The 26,302-nt window shown below is 45.2% G+C and overlaps 2 protein-coding genes across 4 annotated transcripts in view; one reads left to right on the top strand and one right to left on the bottom strand.

Annotated features, from left to right (window-relative positions):
- Positions 1-552: 552 nt before the first annotated feature.
- Positions 553-13,710, bottom strand: LOC120228853 (alpha-1,3-mannosyl-glycoprotein 4-beta-N-acetylglucosaminyltransferase-like protein MGAT4E). Of its 3 annotated transcripts, XM_039227459.1 has the most exons (7): positions 13,554-13,710; positions 9,749-9,831; positions 4,338-4,425; positions 3,861-4,023; positions 3,015-3,183; positions 2,555-2,651; positions 553-1,726 (listed from the first exon to the last, which is right to left on the bottom strand). In XM_039227459.1, exons 5-7 carry the CDS (start codon positions 3,159-3,161, stop codon positions 579-581), a joined length of 1,392 nt encoding a protein of 463 aa, XP_039083390.1. In that variant the 5' UTR covers positions 3,162-3,183; positions 3,861-4,023; positions 4,338-4,425; positions 9,749-9,831; positions 13,554-13,710; the 3' UTR covers positions 553-578. The 3 variants fall into 3 exon arrangements, with proteins under 3 accessions (XP_039083390.1, XP_039083389.1, XP_039083391.1); XM_039227458.1 differs by lacking the exons at positions 9,749-9,831; positions 13,554-13,710 and adding an exon at positions 7,365-7,605; XM_039227460.1 differs by lacking the exons at positions 4,338-4,425; positions 9,749-9,831.
- A 126-nt stretch (positions 13,711-13,836) lies between these two features.
- The window catches only part of KDM5B (lysine demethylase 5B), a 77,939-nt gene continuing 65,473 nt past the window's right edge, over positions 13,837-26,302 (top strand). Inside the window, exon 1 of the mRNA XM_039227457.1 lies at positions 13,837-14,202. Coding sequence (XP_039083388.1) covers positions 13,999-14,202 — 204 coding nt within the window. The 5' untranslated portion in view covers positions 13,837-13,998. The remainder of the gene's footprint in view (positions 14,203-26,302) is intronic.

Genomic DNA, 26,302 nt, shown 5'->3' with positions numbered 1-26,302 from the left:
CTCCAGAGAATTTGACTTCTAATGAGGGTCACTTTCTTGGCTACTTATGGTATCAATTTTAGGGACACCCCATGATTTCCCCATTTACCCTCCTACTACTACATTATATCTCCCCACCTCTGACTATATTTCAATATATGTATTTATATGCACACACAAGTATTCTGTGCTCATCTCAGCATTCCCAAAATCTAAAGATTCTGGGAGTGACCAACACCACTCCCCAAGTTGGGCTAAAGCTGTATCTGCTCCCAGATAAAGATAACCTATAAGAATCACCTTATAGGGCACCTAGCTGGCTCAGTCAGTAGAGCATGCAACGCTTGATCTCAGGCTCATGAGTTCAAGCCCCACGTTGGGTGTGGAGCCTACTTAAAATAATAAATAAATAAACATAAAAAGTTTTATAAAAAAAAAAAGAATCACTGGTTTGGGTAGAAAAAGGAACAGGTCTCTTAACATCATGGTGGCACCAAAAGCATCATAGAGTCTTCTGTCTCTGCCCCTTATTCCCTGGCATCTGTCTCCCCACATCACTCAGAGAGGCTCGAATGGAACAGCTTCAAGACTTTAATTTTTCACATCCAACTCTGAGCTGCTTCCATATATTTGGAATTTTCTTCCCAGAGGTAAATATGCCTGATTATGAGACCGCCAACCTGATTAGCTTTCACCACCAGCCTTACACAGCTTACATCGTACCCCATACTGTTGAGAATCTCCTGATTCATCTGCCCTTCCAAGAGGTGGCCCAGCAAGGCAAAGCTGGTACAGTATTGAGGCATTCCCTCAGGGTCATAGCCCAGCTCCACTTGCCCCTTCTCCAGGGCATGCTTTCCATCCACAATGGTGCCTGTCAACACTTGCACTCTGCTCAAATTCGCTGGATGGTTCAAAATGACTGTCAGGTGGTTCCCTGCACTAACATCGTGGGTCCAGAAGAATGACTCATCCAGAGTGTAGGCCTCCCAGGGGAAATGAACATCAAAAACCTTCATATTGGTGAAAATGGCTGCAGGTGGGTTGTCAGGACCATAGGGGTTCTTTTTCCGAAATGATGTGGCCTTCTGGCTGTCATTAGAGGTATAGTAGGAGAACCTGTTGTAGAAAAGGAACGGTCTGCAGAGGATTGGGTTTTTCTGAGCTAGGAGGGTACGGAAGTGGGGGATCAGCCCATCAAGGGGCTTTTCCTTGTAGAAGAGGAGGAGGAAATGAGCCAGAAGTGGGAGGTCCCTGCTGTGGAAGAGTTTGCCAAGGAAGCCCATATTAGAGAACTCCAGTAACACCCAGGGGTTGGACCTCATGGCGTCCACCTTCCGATGAATGTGGGTGATAAAGCTGGAGGCACAATGGACATTGTCCTCCAATAACAGGAAGTATTCAGAGAGCTTTGCGGCAAAACTCATGAGGAAGGCATGATCTATATTCTGCCTGGAGTAGAATTCCCCATTGTGGGTCTTCTTCCTCATGGCATCCATGGTGGGGTAGGCATCAGAGGGAGCATGAATCAGTAGCAACTGCCCTGCTGAGATCTGTGTGCTGAAGAGGGTTGAAATATGGGCAACAGTTTCTTTGAGCCAGGAGAGGTCAGAATGTGCCAGGTGAATCAGGACCGTGAGACGTTTCTGCTCAGTCTTAGAGGAAGCATGGAACAGGGAGACCAGGGTGTACAAGAGGCTGCTTTGATCTGGTCGTGGCACTGAGGAGATCCCCACTGTCAGCCATGCTAAGGAGAGGCAAAATAGGGATAATTGTCAGCATACGTTGGGTTGGTAGTGAAGGTGGTCAAAGGGTTAAGGGTTGGGATGCTCTTCAGGACCTTCTCTGTTCCTTTCTTCCCTCTCCTAGTTCCCGCCTATGCTCCCTTTTGATACAGGGGATGTTTAGATCATTGCTTCTCAGAATGTGGTCCTTAGTCCAACAACATCAATCTCATCTGGAAGCTCAGAAATGCAGAATCTGGGTTCCAAGAAATCTGCATTTTAACAGTATCACCAAGTACCTTATATGCACATTACAGTCTGAGAAGCACTAAACTAGGTGATGCTGAGTCCCTGTGGGTCCCTTTGAGCCTTCTTTGAGCCAGAATTTTGTAGCACATGGTTTAAGTGCTCAGGAAGTATTAGCTAACATTATTGTTTTTACAATTCTTTCTGTTTTACCCAGTTCATCTTCCCAAAGCTCAGCTTTAGGTGAAAGGAAAAGAGCTTCTCCGTAAGTCAGGAGACTAGGTTCTTGTCCCAGTTCTGCCACTGACTGTAACCTTGAGAAAGTCCCTTCAATCCTGAGCTTAGATACTGATTCACAAAACTGAGGGATTTAAACTATGACTCTAAGACCCCTTCTAATAGAAATGTTCTCTAATCCAGTGATTCTGCCTTCCTGTAACAATTATCTTTTTCCTTCTTCCTCATTCCTGAACTGTCCGCTAGATTCAAATATTCCTGGGTGGAGTCCTGCCTTCTTTCCTCTCCCTTCTTCTTTCCTTTCTAGCTACCTTCTCCTGATGTCCCTACTTCCCCTAGGGTACCCCATTCCTCTCCTTGGAACTCACTCTTTCTTCTCTGCTGAATTGTCTTAATATACTGGAAGGTATGATTCTGCCAGGCTTCCATCAGGCTCAGGTCTCTTCTTTTGCCATAATTGTCCTCCTAGATCATTGACAAAAGGCAAAACATGTACCTCCTTTCATAAGAGAAAAGGATTTAGCCCCCTAGAGGCTTCTCATAAGCTTTTCCAGGAAAGACAAGGGATGGATCACTCTCCCTAGAGTGAGCCCAGCACATTCTCAGGATGTCTGACCACTGGCCAAAGTAATAAGGGCTGGAGCACTATTTGCTCTCTTCCTTACCTTAATAAATATTAGGGTTGGGGGAGCAGCTTCTTTATGGACCGATGGGTCCAGGTTCATATCCCAACTCCCTTTGGAGCTTCCTGCTCTCAGATGAAAAGGTATAGGTGCTTTGAGAATCTACCTGTCCCCACCATTGCCACCCTACATCCTCAATTCCCACCTTGAGAGCAGGGGTTGCTACTTGGCCTTTGAAAGCCATCATGTTTTGATCATCTTCAATTTCCCTGGGGACTTTCAAAGTGATGAAGAACCACAGGAATCCGATGCCCACTGAGGTTATGATGCCACGCCTGATGGAACACCGCATGGTGTCTGATGGGATATGGTTCCTATAGCAAAAAGTCAACATGTACAGGAGCTGGGGACTCTCTCCATCCATCCATGCCTAGAACTTCTCCTTTTCCCCTGGACTTTCCCCCTCACATTCCCCCATATTCTATCCTTCCTCCTCATCATTGTTACTTCCAAAGCCTGTCTTTTTATCTGAGCTGGGAACCTGATAGAATATAGCCTTATTCTCTGACTTAAAGAAGGAAGGTCACAGTACAGGTGTGCTTTGCTGCCTTCTCTTTATAGGTTTGTTTGGAGATTCAACTTTCCTGCAGTTTTCCCTTTTCAAAATGATGAGGCTTCAGTGATGAGGCTCTTTTATCTTAGGAAACAGATGGCCACCACCTACCCTTGCTTTTTTAAACAAAAGTCAAACAGTTTATTAAAATAGCTGAACCTCAGGTACCTGGGTGGCTCAATCAGTTAAGCAACCAACTCTTGATTTTGGCTCAGATCATAGTGAGTCCTGCATTGGGCTCTATGGTGTCAGTGCAGAGCCTGCCTGGGTTTCTCTCTTTTCTTCTCTCTTTGCCCCTCCCCTGCTTGCTCACTCTCTCAAAATAAATAAAATAGCTGAACTTAAAGTAAGGCTAAATGCTAAGCAATGTGGTGCCTTTCTTACTTTTTAATAAAAGATATCCTTCATTTATTCCAGTCTTTAATCTCATTCACATACCTTGATCAGAACACGACTCTGTTAACTTAGAATGAAAAAAAAATCCTTTCGTGAATGTTGAGCTTTGGACTTCAGGCTTATTCAGCCTCAAAGGCACTTGTCTACTGCTCTCTTCCTCTGTTAGTGCCTTTTCTCCAGTGAGAATGTATTTTCATGATTGTTTCTAAATGAACAGAGGAAAGGCTTTAATGAACCTCATCACCTACTCTTGACTCTTTTCCTGTATCGTCAGTACACAAACGAAAAGAAATTGTAGTTGATGACTTCTGTGCTCCTGAGGCTGTAATATTCTCCAATCTCCCTGTTTTATGGATCCTGCCCATGCAGCATTTTGAGAGAGATTAATATGCTTCTCTCCCTTAACCATTTAGCTTTTTGATAAGAGTTATAAAATAACTTAAAATATAACTTTGATAAGAGTTATAAAAATAAAACTTATACATGGTAGGAAGGTTTCACAGAATAAACTTGTCTTACCTGGTTTCCTGAATCTGGGACTTTGAGTCACTTGGGTGATTCAGATACAAACCACTCACTAGATGTCAAAGAGATAGGTTTCTCTTCCCTAGAACATAAATACAAGGATACATATCCCGGTTAAAAAGGCTCTACAACAGCTGAAGGAGTTCACTGCCACAGCCGTAGCTCAGTCTTCCTCTGTACCTCCTGTGTCATTTCCCAGTCACAGCCAGAGTGCTGCCCTCAGTTAGCCCCCTGAGTCCTACAGACTTCTGGAAGAGTCAGGAGAGAGAGAAAAAGAGGAGCTGGGGTGTGGAGGGCCAGGCATTCAGGCATAATGGCAGAGAAGGTGAGGCCGGGTAGAGCAAACTGAGGCCTCCCCAGTGCTCCAGCTTTGAGCTAAGCTCCCTCTGTGATGTGACTCTTGCGTCCTCTCCACCCACTCCCCTACCATGAGAGGAGCGCATGTGGAGGCCTTACACAGGAGCGGTGTGTGCTTAATTATTGGCAGCTATTAGTATTCATTCCAAAGAAGTGTCAGCATCTTTTAACAGAGAAAAGAGATCCACCATGCCCTCCGCTTCCCTGAACCTCAACTCCACACTCTCCTCCCTCAGGGGGTTGTGCCCGGACTCCTACTCCCTGTCACCGGCTCAGGTGTTGCACCCCTGCAACGACCCTCTTCCTCTTCTGCATTACCCTCTTCTCCCTCTCTGCCGGACCATTCCCATCATCTTGACAGGGAACTCTACCGTATTCCAACGGGGAAAAAAAGCAAAATTCCTCTCTCAATTCACGTTCTGTCCAAATTCTGCCCATTCCTCTGCAACCCCAGCACAGCCTCCTTGAAAGCATTGTCTTTATCATTTAGCCCCACTTCACTTCACATTTTTTCTCATCTTGCTCAACCTCTCTGCAAATTTTGACATGGTTGACTACTTCCTCCTTGACACGCTTTCTTCTCTAACATCATTCTTGCCCACACTGACCATTCTTTCTGTTTCTTTCCTGGCTCATCTCTTCCCAACCTGTAAATGGAGGAGTATTCTTGGACTCTGTCCTTGGCTCTCTTCTTCCTCTATGCTCCCCTTGGGTGATCTTAACCCAGTCCCGTGGTTTTAAGTACTATACATTATATATGCATGTGTGTGTATAACTATCTTTATCTCTACAATATCTGTGTGTATATTCCATATCTGTAGGCTTTTACATATATAAGCTTGTGGGTATATACATAGATATACACACACTTGGACGACCCAGGGCAGATCTTATCTGCAGTCCTGACTCCTGTCCTGAGCTCCAGATTACCTGACTATTGCACATCTCCATTTGGATGGAGATCTTAGCTTTAACAGAGCCAAAGCAGAAACATAGATTCTTCATACATCCCCAATCTTTTTTTTTTAAATAATTTTTTTAAGTTGATTTATTTGTTGTTGAGAGAGAACACAGGTTGAGGAGAGACAGAGAGAGAGGGAGACACAGAATCCGAAGCAGGCTCCAGGCTCTGAGATGTCAGCACAGAGCCTGATGCAGGTCTCAAACCCACAGACCATAATATCATGACTTGAGCCGAAGTCAGACGCTTAACTGACTGAGCCACCCAGGCTCCCTTGGTATATCCCCAATCTTTCCCTCCCCAAGTTTTCCCATCTCAGGAAATCCATTTGCCCATTTACTTGGGGAAAAATCTAAAAGTCGTCCTTGGTGCCTCTCTCCCTTTAACACTCTACATCCAATCTAATTAGTCTTGTTACCTTTTCCTTCAAAATTTATCCACAGCATGACCTTTTCTCATCACCTCTACTGCTACCATGTGAGTCTGGGCCACAGTCGTCTCCTGCCTGGACTATTGCAAACACCTTCTAATTGGTTCCTCACCTCCACCTCGTTCTCCAGCAATCTATTCTCCACATGGCAGCCAGAAAAACATTTTAAAATTGTAAATCAAATGATATCCCTTCCTGACCTATAATTCTCCAACGGCTTGTCATTGAAACTAAGATGAAATCCAAACTCCTGACCATGGCCTACAACATCCTGCCTGATCTAAGCCTCTGCCTGCCTCTTTGACTTCATCTCCCCCCACCCACTGGCTTTCTTGGAGGAAGGAGCATCGTCCCTTGGACATTCCAAGGTGTTTGCAGACCCAGGTCTCCGTACATGGTACTCCTCTTCTTGGAACTATCCTCTGTAGACTTTCCAAGAGCCATCTTCTTCCCAATATTCCAATCTGAGCCCAAATATTCTTCCTGCCTGCGGCCACTGTGTCTAAAGCAGCCACTCACCATGCCTCCCACCCAGCCTCCCATCACTCCATCATTTGTCCTGTTTTCCTTAGCACTGATTTCTACCAGAAATCCTTCTTACCTGTATGTGCTTATTGTCCGTCTCTGTCTACTAGACTACAGTATAAGTCCTTGAAGGGCAGGGACTTTATTTTATTCAATGCTATGTCTACAGCACTTTGCATAGTAATTGGCCCAGAGAACATGCTCAACAAGTATTTATAAACTCACTCATTGTCAGGCATTATGTGATCATGGTGAGTGACCATGTGTTTCTTCAACAAACCCTGTGCTAGGTGTCAGGGACACAGCAGTGCCAGAAGGACTGTGTAGTACACCAGAGGAGGGCAATATGTGGGTGATGGTTAAGAACACAGATTCTGGACTCAGACAGCCTGGGCAGAACCTGGTTCTGTTAAACTTCTTGGCTATGTGACCTTGGCTAAATGACTCAGACTCTTTGAATCCCAGTTCTTCATCTAGAAAGACAAAGATAATAATGATGGCTATTCTCAAGGGTTCTTATGAGGATTCTGAGAGATCATTCACACAGAAATGCGCAGCACACGGCAAGCATTCAATACATGTTAGCTTTTTTATTATAAGGGACAAGCATCATTTTCAACCATGACAACACTGTCTTCTTTTCCCTTATATCTTGGAGGTCTGTCTTACTTTAATTCCTAAGCTTTCACCCCAATTTTACTTTTAGATTCTTGCACTGATGCACAGCACTTTGAGAACCTTTCCATACCTTGTCATTTGATTTCCACTTCTTTGAGGGCTTTAGAGGAGGCAAAAAATAGAGGGGGGGGGATATTTAAAAGCACTGACACTCCCCATTCCAGGTCCCTCATCAACATTGCAGTTATGTAGGCCATCTATGACACTGTGCCTGTTGCTACCATATGCCCTCGGCGTGGGCCCCGGACTTTGCTGAAAGTCAAAGTTCTCCTTTAAGCTTAGGAGGCCGAACCTGACCCACAGGGTAGGGATGAAGCAGGAGCCAGCCTCCATTCCAGCATTTCTGGCTGCGTGCCTCAGCTGGTGCTCCCTTGGCAACCATTGTTCTGAAGGTCTGAAGCTCACCATCCCAGCAGCCTCTCCAGAGCAGGTGGCTCCACACAGAACACAGTCAGATCACGAGCCTATTTGATTGGCCCACACACTGTTTTTTAAAAATTTGTTTGAAGATTGAATATTTTAAAACTAGGAGAGCTTGGGGCACCTGGGTGGCTCAGTTGGTTGAGTGTCCAACTTTGGCTCAGGTTATGATCCTGCAGTTCACGGTTCAAGCCCTGCATCGGGCTCTGTGCTGACAGCTCAGAGCCTGGAGCCTGCATTGGATTCTGTGTGTATATTGTCTCTCTCTGCCCCTCTCCTGCTCATGCTCATGCTCTGTCTCTCAAAAAATGAATTAATCTCAAAAAAAAATTCAAAATAGGGGAGTTTGTATAAAAAACCTAGACTTTTGGCTTCTCTTGAAAATTTGCAACTTAACTTCCACCCTGGCCTGATGGCCCAGGGCCCAGGTAGCTGGATATGCATTCTCCTTATTTCAGGCTCCACCTGGCTGACTTTGCTTATTTACTTTGCCCCCTGTAGGCATTTGAGTCTTTGGCTACTGCTCCAAGTCAGGTCATGCTAGATCCTGGTTTTATACCAGGCACCTGTTTGGGATAAAGTGCTAAAAAGATGAGGCACAAAGTGATCCCTGGGGTTGTGCTGTGGGTCAGGGGCAGGAGGAAAATTACTAGAGGATTTCAGACAAGTGAGTAATAACCAATGAAAAACAAACAGAAAAGAGCTGATGACTGATTTTGTCTATGATGTGGTCCATGTTCTGGAGGACTTACAGAAGATATGGGGGAGGAGGAGGGGCAATGGCCAAAATTCCAAAATTCAAGATTATATGGGTATGAGTAGAGAAAACTCACTTCTTGGTCTAGATCATCTTGAAAAGCTGCCCAAAACTACAGGAAAAACTACAGACCAGCATTTTTCAAATTGAGGGTCACAATCATGGCTTATAAAACCAGCTTCATGGGTCTCAATCAGCATGTTTGTGTATCACTGTGTGAGGGCAAGTACTATTTTGTGGAACTTTTATTTTGTGAAACTTTTGGTATATAAACAAAAGTACTGGGGCTCACAGTCAAGAAGTGTGAAGCCACTGTGGCTTAGGGGAGAGAATGGACACGTGTTGGCAGGTTAAGGGACAGCTGGTGTGAGAGTCTCAGCTTTAGAGAAATCAGCTTGGTATTTGGGGATGATCAAAGGCTTTAGGATCATCATTCTAGTCCTAACACTGTTATTATCTGTGTGGCTTTGGCTAATTAACTTTTCTGAGTCTCAATTTCTCCATCTGAAAAGCAATGACACTAAAACCCACCTACCCCATAGTGTTGATGTGTCTAAGAGACTATGAATCACTCCCAGCCACTGACCCTGTCTTATTCATGTTAGAACAGTATTTCTCGTTGTTCATGTATCACCCCTTCCTTCCAGGGGAGAGAAGAAAGAATTAGCATTTAGCGTTTAGTGTGTCTGACCCTGTGTTGGTCACTCAGCCGGGTTTAGTCGAATTTCAAATGAGCATAGTAGATTCAGTAGTGTTTCCTGAAGTTCGGACATAATTAGTGTAGAAGCCATTTTCTTCCTGTTAGAAGACTTTCATCCCAGACACAGAGAATTCCAAACATTCCAACTATCCAAGGCCATAGAGCATGCTGAGAGGGGGGCCTCGGGTCCAGAAACCTTAGTTGGGGTGGTTGCGCTCCAGGATGAACAGAGAATTTGAGTTTCCCTCTCTGCCTCTCAGCTTCTCTCTCATCTGCACAAGGCTGCTCTGGGAAAGAGTCTAGGGCCTCTAAAGTGGTCCAACCAGAAAGGGAGGAAACACCCTGAAGCCCTGTGTAGGTAACTCTGCCCCTCCCCACCCCATGGGCAGGGCTGGCCACACACCGTGGGAACTGCCCCACTTGCTGGTGTCTGTTGGAGGCTCCCTGGGGAGGGGGCCCCACTCCCGGGTCAACCAAAGCGCTGAACCCTGGATCCCCGTGGTCTGAGTTAGCTGAGAAGGGATCCCAGAACTGGAGAGGAAGAAAAGATGGGGAGGAGGAAGAGGTATTTAGTTACCAGATATCTCTCCAGGATCCAGACCCAGCTTCCCAAGGACAGAAGCCCAGAGATGAGACCCTTGTGTGAGATGAGCTGATCCCCTGAAAAAGACAGCCCGCAGAGCTGAGGGTAGGGCAGAATAGGGAACACACAAGAGACAAGTCTAGCAGAGGGAGGAGGGTTTGCTGGTTCCAGGGAAATGGGCCTGGCCTGGCAGGGAATGGGGGAAGGTGGGTTTATCCCACTAGGTGGGCTCCCCCACCCCCCACATACTGATCTGTTGTGAGATCTCTTCCTGCTTCACCTGGACAGCCAGATGCTTCTCCTGTCCTGTCCAAAGCTCCATCCTCAGCCAGTAGGAGCCACAGACACTCAAGGCCACTTCCCTTCCCCTTGAACAAATATTTGTGGAGTTTCTACCACGTGCCTGATGCCAAGGCTAGAGACATTACTCCTTCCCGCCAGCGGCTCCAGTTTGGAGGAGAGTCGTGTGTAAGGGAAGAGGGCAGTGTTAAAAAGACAAATACCGAGTTATGATTGCAGTAATAGAGAGTAGTAACGAGACGCCGTGGGAGTACACGAAATAAATAAAACAGGGAGGCCAAAGAGACTGCAGCTCATCTCGAGATCTCATAGATTGTGGGTTTCCACAGGGGACATCTGATACCAAACATTCCAGGACACCAGAAGTGGTGGGAGAGAGAGATGATGGCACTGAATCGGAGGAGCTCAGACAAACTGCGAAGAGGCTGAAGAAAGGCCCGTGCGCTGGGGAAATTAGGGGGGGAAAGGAGAAAGAAGAGGATCAACAGGGAAGGGGAGGGTGGTGTGAGAAGGGGTGCAGTGCTGGGAGGGCCCAGACACAGGAGGTCGGGGCGGAAGGTAGGCGCACCGCAGACACCCGGAGCTCGGGAGAGTGGTCGGAGGCCGCGGGCTGGGGAGGGGGGTGGAGAGCGGCCCCTACACGTGCGCTACGTGCTGCGCGGGCCGCCGCCCCCTCCCAGGCTGCTGGGGAGACTTGGCCGGCCCTCTGTCCCGGAGCCCCGTCTCCCGGGAGTGCGCGGGGGTCTGGCGGCGGGAGGTGGGAGGGGAAGGGAGAAAGTCGCTCCCCTGGTTTGCAACCCTGGAGCGTGGTCGTCCCGTCGCTGAGACCGGAAGGAACGCGGGGGCGCCTCATCACCGGGCGGGCGGATCTAGGGGCGAAGGCTGCAGATCTGGGGCGCAGGCCGGGGGCGGGGCAGACTCGAGGAATGAGGCCTGGGGACCGAGGGGGCGGAAGAGGATGGAGCCCCCTGGGGATGCGTCCAAAGGTTCTGGGGCTGCACAAATAGGGGTAGTTTGGGGGACGGAGGCCCGGGTGGGGCGGAGTGTTGTCCAAGAGTAAGGAGGGGGTTCCTGGAGACGTGGCACTCGGAACGGGGCTTGGTTCCGCTCCGGCCGCCGGGGCTCCAACCCCACTCTCCCCGGGCAATCCAAACCGGACGCCGCCCAGACCTCACTCCCAAGGCCTCCGGGAGATCCAGCCCCGGGACCTCGGAGCCGGGGTTGCCCAGGTCCGGCCTCTGGGGCGTCCGGCCAGCCCCAGACGAGACAATGCGGCCCCGGCCCCGCCCCCGGAGGCTGATGCGGCCCCGGCCTCGGCCAATCGCTGGCTGTGGCTAGGCTCTTTAAAAAAAGAAGAGCCGGCCGCGGTGTGGCTGTCAGCTGGAGAGGGATCCCTCCGCCCATGTAAACACACATCATAAAGGGCAAGGGAAGCGTCTTACGCGGGGCGGGGGAGTTGTCGCCTTCCCGGAGAGCCCTCAGGGTCCCTAGGTTCCCCTGACTACCCTGGCAACCGTCCCCTCCCTCAACGTCACATCGGGTCCTCGGGGAGCCAAACAGCTGCTGCCAGATCTGGGAGCCACAAAATCTCATCACTTAGGGTCAATACCGGAAATGGAGAGAGCTTGGGAGTTGGAAGCGTGAGGGAGTCCTAGTACACGGCTGAGGATTGGGAACGATTATCCTAGGCTCATTCTTCCTGTGCACTTCAGTTAAGTAATGGTCAGTACTGACATATGTCTGGAATTTTTCTCACAGTTATACTTACCCGGCTTGAAGGATGCCAGGGTTAAGTGTGAAAATAGTCTTAATGTTCTCCCAGGAAAGAGCACATGACAGGAAATCAACTGCAGCAAGACCCTCAAAAGCAAATACACCCATGGCAAAGAGCAACATTGATTCTTCTCCCCAACATTTTATTATGGAAACACTTCCAATATTCAGCAAAGTTAAAAAAAATTTTGCAGCAAATTCCTCTACACCCACCACCTAGGTTCTACCACTAACAATTTATTATAACTTTATCTCTTGTCTATCTTACACTGATCACTTTTTCTCCAGTAGGATGCCAGCTGCCGCTTGGCTTAAGTCTCCCTTGCAGTGGGAAGCAAAAAAGGTTTCCCTAGGTCCAAAGCCTGAGAGAGGTAAGAAAAGGAGGACCTTCTGCAAGGACCTTTTTGAACCGTTTTCGGGCCAAGTATCTCTGCGAAGAGTTTATTGAAGAGGAGGCTTCTCCCCTCCCCACTTTTTAAATTGAAGAACGCTTAAGGATAAGAGAGACTTCTTTCCTCTAGGTGAATCTGAAAGCAGAGCTAGGATTCTGTTGATCCAAAGAGTACTTCCATGGGTTTGGCTGCTTTCTGGATGAAAGAGCTCTTTTTAGTGTTGAGGTCCTACTTGTTAAATATCCTCTCCCCCCTTTCCTGGGCAGGACACTAGGCACTCACCCTACACACACACACACACACACACACACACACACACATCCCACCCATGCCTCAAAATTTTTCATATCTTTTAAAATTACTTAACCTCTCTGTGCCTCCATTGCTTGCTCTGCAAAATGGGGATAATAGTAATACCTACCTAACAGGATGGTTGTGTAGATTCAATGAGCTAATACACTAATACATGCCAAACATTTACAACAATGCTTTCACACAGTATTAGATTAGCTTTAGATAATTAATAGCTGTCAGTCATATGCTAATAACTCTAGATTTACATCCCCCATTTCTGATCACTCCCCTTCAGATTTATACTATTCAGCCTGTTGTATATTTCCAACTGTACCAAAGACATGTCAAACTCAACATATCCAGAAGTGAACACATTATCTCCCTCCTATTTTCTCATTTATATAATCTAGGGGAACGCATTGGCAATGCCTGTGCACCAGCAACCATTCAGGTAGGTACTTAAACACCTGAATCACCCTGGATACTTTACTGTCCTTCCCCAATTCCAATTTATCACTATGTTCTAATTTTATCTCCTACATTTGCCTCCCTTCTTCCTAACGAATAGCACTGGCGCCATAGTGTTTTTACCTGGATTGTTTTAAAAGTCTTTGGCTTCTCTCACACCCAATCTTGCCATTATTTTGCTCATGGACCACTCTTTTCTCAGTAACACCTCTCATTCTAAAAGACAGAGTCTCTATCATTTGTTAGCTGTGTGAATTTGGGCAAATTGCTTAAACAACCTGTGCCTCACTGTCCTTATTTGTAAAATGGAAATAAGAGTACCTGCCTCAAAGGGTTGTGTAGATTAAATGATTAATCCTGCAAAGCACTTAGAACAGAACTGTGCCCAGGATATGCAAGTGCTCAAAAGTGTTAGCTTATTATTAACATTATAACTAGTGTTTTCTCACCTCCATTTTGTTCTTACTTTCAGGCCGTTCCCCCTACCTTGAAACTCCTTCCCCATTATGCCAAATACCTTCTGCCCCTCCCCGGGTTTTACTAAGTGTATACACTTCTATCATGGCACCTACCACAGTGTACTGACATGACCGATATAATCCACTTATGTGTCTGATCTTCTCCACCAGAGTATTAACTTATTGAGGGAAGGGATTCTGGCACGTAGTAAATGGTCAATAAATGTTGGCTCAACTGGGCCGAAAGGATCAACTTCATCCCGAGGCCGAAGGCCCGTGCCCCGCCCGATTCGGGGGCGGGGCCCGGAGCCTGGCGCGGGGGTGGGGTGGGGGTGGGGGTGGGACTCTTTTTCCTCGCCGTGGCGGCGGAGGCGCACGGCGTGGGTTAGCGGCAAGACGTCGTCGGAGGAAGGCTGAAAAAGCCCAAGGTGCTGCCGTTGCTAGTACAAGTCGGACTTGCTGTTGCTGGAGCCGCGTCTGCACACGTCTCGGACCCAGCGCAGCCCGCCGCCGCGGTCCCGGAGCCCACCCCGTCCTCGCCCGTGCCCGACCCGCGGTGATGGAGCCGGCCACCGCGCTGCCCCCGGGCCCGCGCCCGGCGCTGCCCCTCGGGGGCCCGGGCCCGCTGGGCGAGTTCCTGCCTCCCCCCGAGTGCCCGGTCTTCGAGCCCAGCTGGGAAGAGTTCGCGGACCCCTTCGCTTTCATCCACAAGATCCGGCCCATAGCCGAGCAGACTGGGATCTGTAAGGTGCGGCCGCCGCCGGTGAGTCACGCCGGCACCCCGGATCCTGCTCGCGGCTGGGGGAGGGAGCTGGGACGCGCGGGCCGGGGAGGCCTGAGGCGCGGGGGGCGGGGAGCGGGGTCGCCCCGGAGGCCGCGTCAAGTTTGGGGCTGCCCCAAGGTCGGAGTTGAGGCCGGGGGCGGAGAACGGGGTTTCTCCAGGGTGGGAGATGAGGAGCGTGGGAGAGCGGGCGCCTCCGTGGTGCCACCCCGAGGGCCCGGGCGACGCGCAGCCCGAGCGGACGGGTGTGCGGCCCGGCCCGGGGTTCGGTTCGGTTCCGGATGGAGTGGCGGCCGGAGTGGGCGCGGGGGTGCTTCCTGCCGGAGGCTGGCGGCGGCGCGGGCGGGGAGGGCGGGCGCCGGCCCCGGCGCTGCTCGGCGGGCCGGGGCTCGCCTCCTCCCCCGGGGTGCGGGGGTGTGTGCTGGGTGGGGGTGGGGGACTTGCGAGTTGTCGTGCGCGGAGGAAAGTTTTCAATATGGCGGCGGGAGCCCCTGGTCCTTTGTGTGGTGGCGGCGTCGGCCCGGAGCGGCCCTCACCTGGGCGCCCCACCCTGCAGGCCGGGGCACCCCCTTGCCCCCCGGGCCCCGGGCTTCCTGCTGTTCCCCGGGCCGGGCTCGAGGAGGGGGCTTCCTGCGCTGCCGGGGGGCGGGGAGGAGCCGCGGGGCCGGCCCCGGAGCCGAGGTGTTGTGGGGGGCGTAAGTGTGTGGGGGGCACTTGGGGGTGGTGGGGAGCAGGACCGGCGGCGGAGGGTCCGGAGCCCGCCCGGCCGCGCGCACACCCGACTTCTGGCTCGGCCGCTCGGCTCCCCGGGGAGGTCTCGGCTGTGTTGGTGGGGTGGGGGCGAGGCCGTGCAGTAGGGGGACATGTCAGACCAGAAGACCTGCGAAGCCTGAACGCGCACTTCCCGCGTCCCCCCTGTCCCCCAACCCCCGGAGGCTGAAACGCAGCCCCGCTTCAGCCCTCGGAGCCGTGTCTAAAGCGCCTCGGGCCTGGGGGCTGTGTGTTAGGGGTGGGGTGCTGCTGAAGTCATCCCTAACGGCTCCAACGTTCGCTGAGAAGAGCCCGGCCAGCCCTTCACTGTCCCCCTAGCCCCCGCCCCCACCCCCAAGCCGGAACTGGGTGCGCGCCTACACCCCTGTTTCTTTGCCCACCTTGCGGATGGTCTGAGTCCGAGTTGGCCTAAAGGACGGTTGTACGGGCCGGGACCGTTGGGAAGGATGTTTAACTGCCTTTCCTACAGTTGAAGAATCTTCTCCCCTCTCTCTTCCCCGCCCCCCACTCCACCCCCACTTCCACCCCCATTGGAGGAAGATTCCCCCCCCCCCATCCCTTTCTTTCTTAAGCTTGCTCTTTGTAATGACATTTGGAGTTGCAGGGGTTCTATGTGTAATCATTAGGGTTTGGAAAAGCAGTATTGAGGGAGATCTCTTAATAGGTCCTTTCTCTCGTCTTCTTTCCCCTCCCCAACCCCCCGAAATAAAACACGGGCACCATACTTTGGTTTTTCTTGGACAAGTTTGAAAATGGAGATGAAATCTATGAGTCAGAAAATAACTGGTCAGCTAGTATGGAGGAAATGTTTGAAAATAGAACCATTTCTCTCAACTGGACAAGGTTGATTCTTGTTGCTTAAGGGACTTGCGTTTCTTCTAGAGTGCAAAGGGGCCTGCAGAAGTTACAGCCGGAGCTGATTAGAGCCAACGTTTTAATTCTTGAAGAATAGGTCACGTTTCAGACATTTAGCAGTTTAGCTTTATGTCCTGTGCTAGGAAAGGTAACTGTGGATATTGTACATTTGTGTTAATAGGATTTTATTCAGAAACTAGGCAACTTGATTAAGTTCTTGGTAACCAAAATGTGTGAAGTCTGGTTCCTGGGAGTGAGAGTTGTCCTCCATGTTGGTATTGTAGTATATATAGTAGGGCTGGGGTAAACCCTTTATCTTACTTTATTATATTCTGTGCCTTTTCTAGGGCCCTTTCCCAAAAAGATAGTGTTGGCTCTGGTTAGTTTTGGCTACCCATTTTCTCATCTTGGCTGGGATATGAATAGTAAGCTTTGCAAAATGTGTGATCATATTGCCTTTTTCCATTCTGAATGTCAGACAGACATGATGGCCACCATTTTGTATTGAGAGTAGTACATTCTACTGCCTGAGGAAGGGTGTTAAAGAGGCACAAATAATCTACAAACATAACCAGGGCTCTGTTTTGGAGACCTCCTTTGTGTGAGGGGGGCTTTCTTCCTCCTTTGTTTAACAAACTCCTATGCCAAATGGAAAGAGTTTGTTGTTGATATAACCACAAAAAGAGAAATCTTTCCAGAAGTTGTAGCTCTTGAAGAAGGGTCTTGTTGGAACAAAGGTTTCTTAAGAGATGTAAACAGTCTTTGTTTCAGAAACTGTTTTTGTTTTAGGAAGCTGTGAACAAGTGGTTTCATACAGTTGAAATAAAGCAACAAAAAAAAAAATAAGGAGTAAGAAATATTGTCCAAGGCCATGGCTACATAATGCCTGTGTTCTAGATGATTTTTGTTCGCTAATTTTTTTGGAACACAAGTCACTGTGTTAAAATGGAGATTGGGTCTGTTGGTATTTGTCCGTTGGGAGGTTAGGGGAAGAATTGTAAAGCACTTCTATTTCCTTTTGTTCTTATCTTTGTATCTTTAATTAATGGTACTTACATAGTTTCAGTTTATAGCTGCTTTCAGTGAGGGTCCTAAACTGCGTTGCTTTTGAACACTTGGGGTTCACAAAAATTTGTGAAAATATAGTAAGGTAAATGTGATAAAAGATAATCAAGAAAATGGTTAAACCGGAGTTAAAAGTTTAAAGAGGAAAATAAATGTTTTTCAGATTACATGAAGTATGTAGGATATCCAGGCTTGTTTCCTGGGCTTTTAAAAATTTTTTTAAGCTTACAATTAATCTGACTTCTGGTTTTGCTACCTTTAAAATGCTCATTTTCATTTCCTCCTTGATGTATTTAGATGTCTTTTTAAGGACAAATTTTCCGTGTCACTTTGTGGTATTTGGAAATGATTAATTTTAGGAGTGTAACTATTAGGCAAAAAATAGTTGGCTGCTCAGTAAATACTCTTTTGAGTCTCTCAAGTTTGATTGGAATATATCTGATGACTTTAATAACTTTGTTGCCCTCAAATGTCTCACATTTGGCCATAGATAGGCAGATTCCACAAATTTCTTCTTTGGCAGTGTCCAAAAATCAGGGATTTAAATCAAACCCCAGATGGCACAGTAGACATATTTTTTTCAACTTTAACTTCCTGTGGGTTGTTAGTTTGATCCCTTCATCTTTATAGCTAAAGTGTAAAACTTTCTAATGTTTCAGTATAGTCAGCATCTTTGAGTAAGCCTGATGGTTCGACCATTAGGAACAGGGTGGAACTTAAATACATATTTCTTTGTATGGTTAGAGGTGTTAATGATACGGAGCTCATTACTCTCATTCCAGCTTGTCAAGCTCCTTAATTTTAGGTTTGATTGACTTTGGCCTAACCCTCTCTGTTTTCCCATTTCCTTTGGTGTCACAGAATTTTTCCCTGGTTGTGATTCTTTGGCCACCTTAGACCTGCTTAGCATTTGGAGAAAAGGCTGATCAATGGAAACATCCTTGAATGAAGGAAGAACTTATAATTACTATTTAAAAATAAAGTTTTATATAGATATAATTCATAGACCATACAGTTCATCAATTTAAACTGTTTTTAGTTATAGTTTTCAGTAGTTACAGAGTTGTAAAACTATCCACAATCAATGTTAGGACATATCCACCATCCCCAAAAGAAACCCTGTACCCACTTGTACTGCCTTTTAGGACAAAGGTAGGACTATACTGCTCAGCAGAAAAACTTTTTTCCTCACTTAGTAGGAGGTTGGATTAAGTCCTACAGTTGTAGTTTGAAAGTGCCTTAAACAAAGCAACAAACTTCATTTGTTACAGTTTTTGAATTGGCATTTAGCTAAATTTTACTTAACTAGTGGTAGATTATAAATTGGTCACACTACGAGCCACACACCTATTCACCTAGTTGTAATTTTGTTGAACTAATCAACAAAATTAATAGTCTTTTAGAATAGAATGCGAGCAATATTGCAAATACATGAGGCAGTTTAAGATTCACACCCCCACGGGAAAAATTTCCCTACCAGTGATTACAGGATTAGGTTTTAAACATGCAACCTCAGCCTCTTCCAAGAGCAAAATGAATAGAGAATAGAGAAGTGCCTTTGAAAAGTGTTACTAAATGTATTAAAGCTGGGGTTTGAATTTTTCTGTTATTGAGATACACTAATAAGAAAAATTAGGGAAAATTTATTAGCCCTCAATTTCCTTCTTTCTCTCTCAGGTACTTAATTTTCTTTATGGTATCTTGGCTTAAATTTAAGAGTATTTCTGGTTGATAGAGGAGCAGAACTCATTTATTTGTTTACTTTTGGAGACAGAGTTCAGAATGCTTAGGATACTTTAATAAGCAGACAGAAATCTTCCAGGGAGAGAATTTTCTTTTAGAAAGGAAACAAAATATTGTAAACTATTTGATTGAAAGAACCAAGTCTGGTTTATGTGCTGTAAATGGAATCTTTTTCTAGACTTTTGTAATCTCTTGTTGTCTTAATTGGACCACATTAAAAGTTGGCTGTAGGAGACAATAAAGGGAAAACCCAAACATAGGTTTTAAAAACCCAGGAATCTAGAAAATCTTAGCTTTTTGCTTTCTTGTACAGACCTTTCTGTACAAGCTTGATTTGTGTTGATCTGGTGGTGTGATTTTTTTTTTCTTGTTAAGATATTCTCTGGAGATTATGTTAATACACTGTTTTTAAGTGCAGAAGATCATTGCCAACCTCAAAAAAAAAATTAAGTGGAATAAATATTGGGAAATGAAGGGCTGTCTATACTGTTCTTTCTGAAATTTTTGTTAAATGTGGGTCACTTGACGAGGAATCACCAGAGGCAAACCGTTAAGTCCCTTTGGGGTAAGTGGGTGGGTAGGGTGGTACTTTGGGAAAGCTGCTTGGCTGGGCTCCTCTCATTTTGCTTTATATTACTTAAAGATTGAGAAATTTATAACTGGACTTTAAAGTCTAATTTGTGAGAAACTTGTTTCAGATGTAAGAATTGTATGCTGCATACAAGGATTTTTTTGTTAACAGTTGTGTCTTAGCATGGAATTAAAAGGGAAAAATTAGATGTTACCTTTGTACACCTCTACAAGTTTTTCTAAAAATGCTTTTTCTGTCATTAACTATTAGGTGATTTCTATAATGAAGGTGCTTTGTATGACTCCCAAGTTTATAAACCAGACTAATGAGGAAAAGTTGCCTCCAGGGCAGTGAGACATTTCTTTTCCATAATTGTGCGATGTTTGGAACAAAGATGTGGAATTTGACTAAATGCATTCTTATAAGTCCTTTTCTTTTTTTTCAAATATTCAAATCTTTCATTGTAAACCATTCCTCTGAAAGCATCGTTGTCTTATACCTTTAGACGTGGCCTAGAGTCTGTTTATCTGTTTTTTTTTTTTAATCATGTAAACGTTCTTTCTGAATGTAAAGATTAGTTAGCTGTGCCAGAGCCATCACTTCCAGAGTGCAAATTTATTATATATATATATATTTTTATAATGTTTTATTTATTTCTAGGAGAGAGAGGGAGAGACAGCGTGAGCAGGGATGGGTCAGAGAGAGAGGGAGTCACAGACTGAAACAGGCTCCAGGCTCTGAGCTGGCAGTCAGCACAGAGCCCGATGCGGGGCTCAAACCCACAAACCGCGAGATCATGACCTAAGCGAAAGTCCAACGCTTAAGTGACTAAGCCACCCAGGCGCCCCATTTCCAGAGTGCAAATTAAAAAAGTTTTTTATTATAAATTTTTATTTATTATTAGATATTTTCCTGGATATAGGAGAGCAGAGTAGCAGTAGTTGGATTGAGAGTAAGCTAGTGACCTTCAGTTATAAAGAACAACTTCATGGGATCCCTGGGTGGCTCAGTCGGTTAAGTTTTTGACTTCAGCTTGGGTCATGATCTCATGTTCGTGGGTTTGAGCCCCGCATCAGATTCTGTGCTCATAGCTCAGAGCCTGGAGCCTGCTTTGGATTCTGTGTCTCCTTTCTCTCTGCCCCTCCCCTGCTTGTGCTCTGCCTTTCTCTCTCTCTCTCTCAAAAGTGAATAAACATAAAAAAAAAAAATTTGCATAGTTTTTGTTTTATTCAGGGAATGAGTGAGATTTGGGCAGTTAGGAATGTTTCTAGCCTTTAGTGAGGATGGTCACTTTGCCCAATTAGGATATGGATTGTATTTCTCAGTTTTTAAAAAAGTTAAGTTATTTATTTAATCTCTACACCTAGCGTGTAGAGATCAAGACCCTGAGATCAAGAGTTGCATGCTCTTCTGACAGCCAGCCAGGTAATCCTATATTTTTCTCAGTTTTAATCAGTGGCTTGGTTGCTTCATTACAAATTTTTAGAACCTGTGCAGAAACTTGACCATCCTCAGGCCAACTCTGGGCACCTAAAAGTTTGATGGCATTAGTTGGAGTAGTAGGTGGTGGTTGGAGGGCACTCTCCACAAACATTGTTTCATTCTCTGTCCATTTTCCTATCTACTAGACTGTCTCAAAAGAATAGAGCTGGAAGTCAGGAGTAACCAAAAAAGTAGAATTAAGTCGCTTTCTGGAAAAGGAGGTTTATGGAAATGAGAATCAAAAGGGTCTAATGAGTTGTTGGTTAGGTTGTTAGGTTCAGTTTTTTGTTAAGAATGATAGTTTGACTTTCAACCTTGATGGTGCACTATCTGTTTTAGCAGAATTGCTGATTAATATTTCTGTGGTGTCAGAAGTTCAAAAGGAGCAATTTAAAAATCAGGTCATTGAAAAATATTTTCTGTCAATAACTCCTTAAAATCTAATTGCTTTGGGGCGCCTGGGTGGCTCAGCCGGTTAAGCGTCCACCTTCCGCTCAGGTCATGATCTCACGGTTTGTGGGTTCGAGCACCGTGTCGGGCTCTGTGCAGGCAGCTAGCTCAGACCCTGGAGCCTGTTTCAGATTCTGTGTCTCCCTCTCTCTCTCTCTCTCTCACCCTCCTCTGCTCATGCTGTCTCTGTCTCTGTCTCTGTCTCTCTCTCTCTCAGAAATAAATAAAACATTTTAAAAATTTAAAAAAGAAATCTAATTGCTTTTTCCACCAAAATAATAACTTAATTTCTCAGATGGGAAACTAGTTAAACAACACCAGGCAGAAGATCGTGTAATGAATGGCTTTTTGGAACCTGTTGATTCCATTTTACTTGGTAATGTCTTATTTTACAATAGATATGAAATTTAAAGAATATTTTGCATGGGTAAAAATAAGCTTTATACAAGGGGAGTGTGTTACTTTTTAAAAGTTTGTACTTTTATTATGTAACAGAAGGAGTATGGTGTTTCTAGATTTTAAAAAATAAGTGAGTAGAGTCTTGAATCTAATTCCATTGCGACCTTGGACAATGTCATTTTTCTCCAACGTATGCCTTCTCATCTGCTGTAAGGGGATCTGACACTGACCTAGGGCTGCTGTCCAGATTAATTAATTGATGGATTGCAAGGAGCTTAAATCCCAAAGCTTTATTTGCTCACTGCTAAGAAGAGTATGGGGACAGATTTAGTGCAACAAACGTTGGTGCCAAATACATATCCCTCCTTTTCCCCTACAGTGAAGAGATTTTTAAAAAGTGAAACTTGAAAGTCAAAAGCTCAGCTTCAAAACAACAGTATATAGAATGTAATTCTTCTCCTGGTCTAGCTTGTTTTTTGTTGTTGTTGTTAGATATTTTAAATATTAGTGAGATTAGGGGCACCTCAGTGGCTTAGTTGGTTAAGTGTCTGACTTTAGCTCAGGTCATGATCTCACAGTTTGGGAGTTCGAGCCCCGTGTCTGTGCTGCTGACAGCATAGAGCCTGGAGCCTCCTTCAGATTCTGCGTCTCCCCCTCTCTCTGCCCGTCCCATGCTCTTGCTCTGTCTTTTTCTATCTCTAAATAATAAAAAAGTTTAAAAAAATTAGTGAGATTATAAAAAATTAGTAAGGGGGTACCTGGGTGGCTTAGTTGGTTGATTTCAGCTCAGGTCATGATCCCTGCATTACGTCGGGCTCCATGCTGAGGGTAAAGGTTACTTGGGATTCTCTCTCCCTCTCCACTGGCTCATGCACAATCGCTCTCTCCCTTCTCTCTAAAAAGAAAATTAGTGATATCAAAAATCTATTTTTTTCAAGTAGAGCTGTTATAAATTATTTCAGAAAACTTGCAGGTGCATGTGTTGTGTGTGTGTTGTGTGGTGTGAGTATACAGGCAGGAGTTTGTATTTGGTGAGCTTTGTGTTAAGAAATGTTTAAAATTACTTTAATTTCTCCTAGTATGGGATGGCTGTGATGCTGTTGAAGCCCTGCAAATGGAGAGCATCATATCTTACCTAACAATTTAAATAATGCCAATTCTAGCAGGTTAGGAAATTGAGTTAGTACATTGAGTCTTTAATATTCCACAATTATTTTACTTATAAAGTGGGGAGAAAAGTAGAAGAGGTGGCAGGGAAAATGTTTATTTTTGATCCTCAGGACAGAGCCGGATTATATTTTATTCTTTACTAAAAATTAGGCAAACTTAAAATAAAGCTAATGAGAACTCCCATACAAACCTGGATTCCCCCAGTGTTTTTTTTGTCCAGATAGGTCTTGTAATTGAATCTCATAACAATGCTTCTTAGGTGGACTCATATATACTGTGTTTCTGCTAGTGTGGTTTTCTTCGTTTTTATCCTGGATCAAGCAGTTTACTCGGTCAGTATTGTTTTCTAAATAGACTTTATTTGGGTTGTGTGGGTGGCTTAGTCGGTAAGGCGTCTGACTTCTCTGCTCACTGTTTGTGGGTTTCAGCCCCACATCAGGCTCTGAGCTGTCAGCTCAGAACCTGCTTTGGATTCTGTGTTTCCCTCTCTCTCTGCTCCTCCCCTGTTCACGGTTTCTCTCTCTTTCAAAAATAAATAAACATAAAAAAATATACTTTGTTTTTTTATTTATTTTGAGAGAAAATGACAGAGAATCCCATACAGGCTCCATGCCATCAGCACAGAGCCCGATGCAGGGCTCAATCCCAGGAACTGTGAGATCATGATCTAAACCAAAATCAAGAGTTGGATGCATAACCAACTAAGCCACCCAGGCGCCCCTCAGTACTGCTTTCTACATGTATTAAAAACACTTTCTGATGGCATATATAGTTAAGTGTTAAGTCTTTAAATGTTGAGTATTTTAGTTGGTAGCATGCACCTAATCTAAGATTTCTTTTCTGAGCTCTGCTCCTTACATAGCCCTAGGCAGATTTCTGTGCATTCCTGTGCTAATTCTTGTCATCTCACTGGCTTGACCATATTGCAGTGTTCAGAGAACTAAAGTCTAAAACTCAGTGCCTATTGAGCACTTGGTTGGAGCTTTTATTAAGCACATATTTCTATGTGGCATACACACTCCAGACTACAGATGCTGAAACATTATCATTTTACTCTAATCTCATAACTCCAGAAACAAAGAACAAATCCATATGAAAACCACATAATTACAAGTTCTTTAAGGCAAGATCCTCTCAATTTTTTGTGTGGTTGTACCAGCTCATCATTTGTGATATTTAAACCAGATGGTAACATCTTATCTTTGCCAGTCTTTAACTTGAGGGAAGAGATGGGGAGAGCAGGATCTCTTAGGATTTGTTTTCTGGTATCTTAAAAAAAATTGTTTTTTAAAAAATTTTTAGAGAAGAGCACAAGCAGGGGAGAGAGGCAGAGGGAGAGAGAGCAAACCTCAAGCAGGTTCCAACTAGCGTGGAGCCTGATGGAGGGCTTGATCTCACGACCCTGGGATCATGAGGTGGGCCGAAATCAAGAGTCAGATGCTCAACCGTCTAAGCCACCCACGCTCACCTGTATTCTGGGACCATACTATTTGTGGGACAGGGTGAAGGGGTAGAGATTAGAGAGGTCTACAAAGAGAATCTTTGGAGTATAACTTCTATTTTGTAAAATTTCAAGTATTCCAAGCTTTTTCTGCTCCCAGAGAGGCTCTTATCCAGTATTATGATGTATTTTGGATAAATTAAGAATAGCCACCAGATTTTCCTGTGGGAGGCTGGCTTCAGGGATTTGTGTAGGGTATGGGTTTTGGGTTTTTAAAAATTGTACTTGATGGCAACCCATTTTTCTGGGTTCCTCTCTCTCACCGCTTTTTTTTATTCATTGCTAATCTTGTGGCTCTTCTCATCTTCCATTTGTAAAATATATCTTTAACTTATATAACGTAATTGTTTATCAAGATTTCTTTTTTTTTAGAGGAACAGAGTTTAGAATTTAACTTAGGATCCAAGGTAATTTGTTTTTGGAGATTGGTATTAGTTAGGAAATGAAAACCTATTTTATGGAAAGAATACTGGAGTGGGAATGAAAACATTTGGTTTCTGGTGTGTGTTCCATTGTTTATGTGTTATCCTTGAGCTCCTAGCCTTAAGAGGGTCATGACTATTTTCAGAGTTTTTTATTCCATTAAACTGCTTATAAAATAGGGATTATGCTAGCCCTGCTTTACACAGTGAAGCCTAAAAGAGGCAAGTAAATTTGCTCACGGTCTCCTGACTATTAAGTGGTGGAGTCAGTATTTGAACCTAGAATAGAATTAGTGCACTTAACCACTATTGATATTGAATGATATATCCATAGTAATGATACAGTTATGATTACATGAGATAGTTGATGGAAAATTATGAGTCTTATTTTTATTATTTTTTTATATATTTGTATTATTCTTTTGTTTATACATTTTCCATCCTGGTATAGGCTACCCTTTTTTTTTTCCTAATAGGCTCAGCAAAAAACAATTTTATAACATAGTTCTTGCTGCTAAGGTATGACAGTTTTATATATAAGGAAACTGCTGAAACAAGTGACTTGTCTAAGGTGATGCAGCTTTTAAAGGATAGATTGGAAAGTTTCAAGCCGTTGCTTTTTACTTCCAAGTTCACTGTTCTCTTTTTTAAAATATTTATTTTATTTATTGAGAGAGAGGAAGGGAGGGAAAGGATGCCCAAGTAAGCACACAAGCAGGGGACAGGGCAGAGAGAGATGGAGAGAGAATCCCAAGCAGTCTCCACCTATCAGTGCAGAGTCCAATGCAGGGCTAGATCTCACGGACTGTAAGATCATGACCTGAGCCGAAGTCAAGAGTTGTATACTTAGCCGAATGAGACACCCAGGTCCCCTATTTATGAAATTTTATTTATTATTATTATTATTACTATTATTTTTATTTCTAGGAGAGAGAGAGAGACAGCGTGAGCAGGGGAGGGTCAGAGAGAGAGGGAGTCACAGACTGAAACAGACTCCAGGCTCTGAGCCGGCAGTCAGCACAGAGCCCGACGCGGGGCTAGAACCCACGAACCGCGAGATCATGACCTAAGCGAAAGTCGGACGCTTAACCGACTAAGCCACCCAGGCGCCCCTATTTATTATTATTTTTTAAGTTTATTTATTTTGAGGGAGACAGGGTGGGTGGGAGGGACAGGGAGAGCAAGAATTCCAAGTAGACTCCACATTGTCAGCCCAGAGCCTGATGTGAGGCTTGAACTCACAGACTCTGAGATCATGACCTAAGGCAAAATTAAGAGTCAGATGCTTAACCAACTCAGCCATCCAGATGCCCCTAATGTTTATTTTTGAGAGAGAGACAGAGTAGGAGTGAGGAAGGCGCAGAGAGAGAGAGGGAGACACAGAATCTGAAGCAGGTTCTAGCTCCAAGCTGTCAGCACAGAGCCCAACATGGGGCTTGAACTCATGGACAGTGAGATCATGACCTGAGCCAAAGTTGGACGCTCATCAGACTGAGCCACCCAGGCACCCCTGAAATTTTAAATAAATCATATACCCTCATTCTTTTAATTTACCAATGTGTGTGAGCTTCGCATTTCATATATTGGTTGCTTGGTTCATTTGAATGGAAACTCCTGGCTCATCTGTTGTCATTCTGGTGACCACCAGGTTCA

The sequence above is a fragment of the Hyaena hyaena genome, unplaced genomic scaffold (genome assembly GCF_003009895.1).
Source record: "Hyaena hyaena isolate Hyena2069 unplaced genomic scaffold, ASM300989v1 scaffold_28, whole genome shotgun sequence".
Classification (NCBI taxonomy): domain Eukaryota; kingdom Metazoa; phylum Chordata; class Mammalia; order Carnivora; family Hyaenidae; genus Hyaena; species Hyaena hyaena.
Note: the sequence above shows the minus strand (reverse complement) of the source record. Positions and strands in the feature narration are given on the sequence as shown.

Excerpts from the sequence above, each read along its gene's own strand:
- LOC120228853 (XM_039227459.1), bottom strand. The coding sequence starts at position 3,161 with ATGCGGTGTTCCATCAGGCGTGGCATCATAACCTCAGTGGGCATCGGA. Across the intron at positions 2,652-3,014 it reads TAGCAACCCCTGCTCTCAAG|GAGGACAATTATGGCAAAAG; the intron begins GTGGGAATTGAG and ends TCAATGATCTAG. Across the intron at positions 1,727-2,554 it reads AATTCAGCAGAGAAGAAAGA|CATGGCTGACAGTGGGGATC; the intron begins GTGAGTTCCAAG and ends GCCTCTCCTTAG.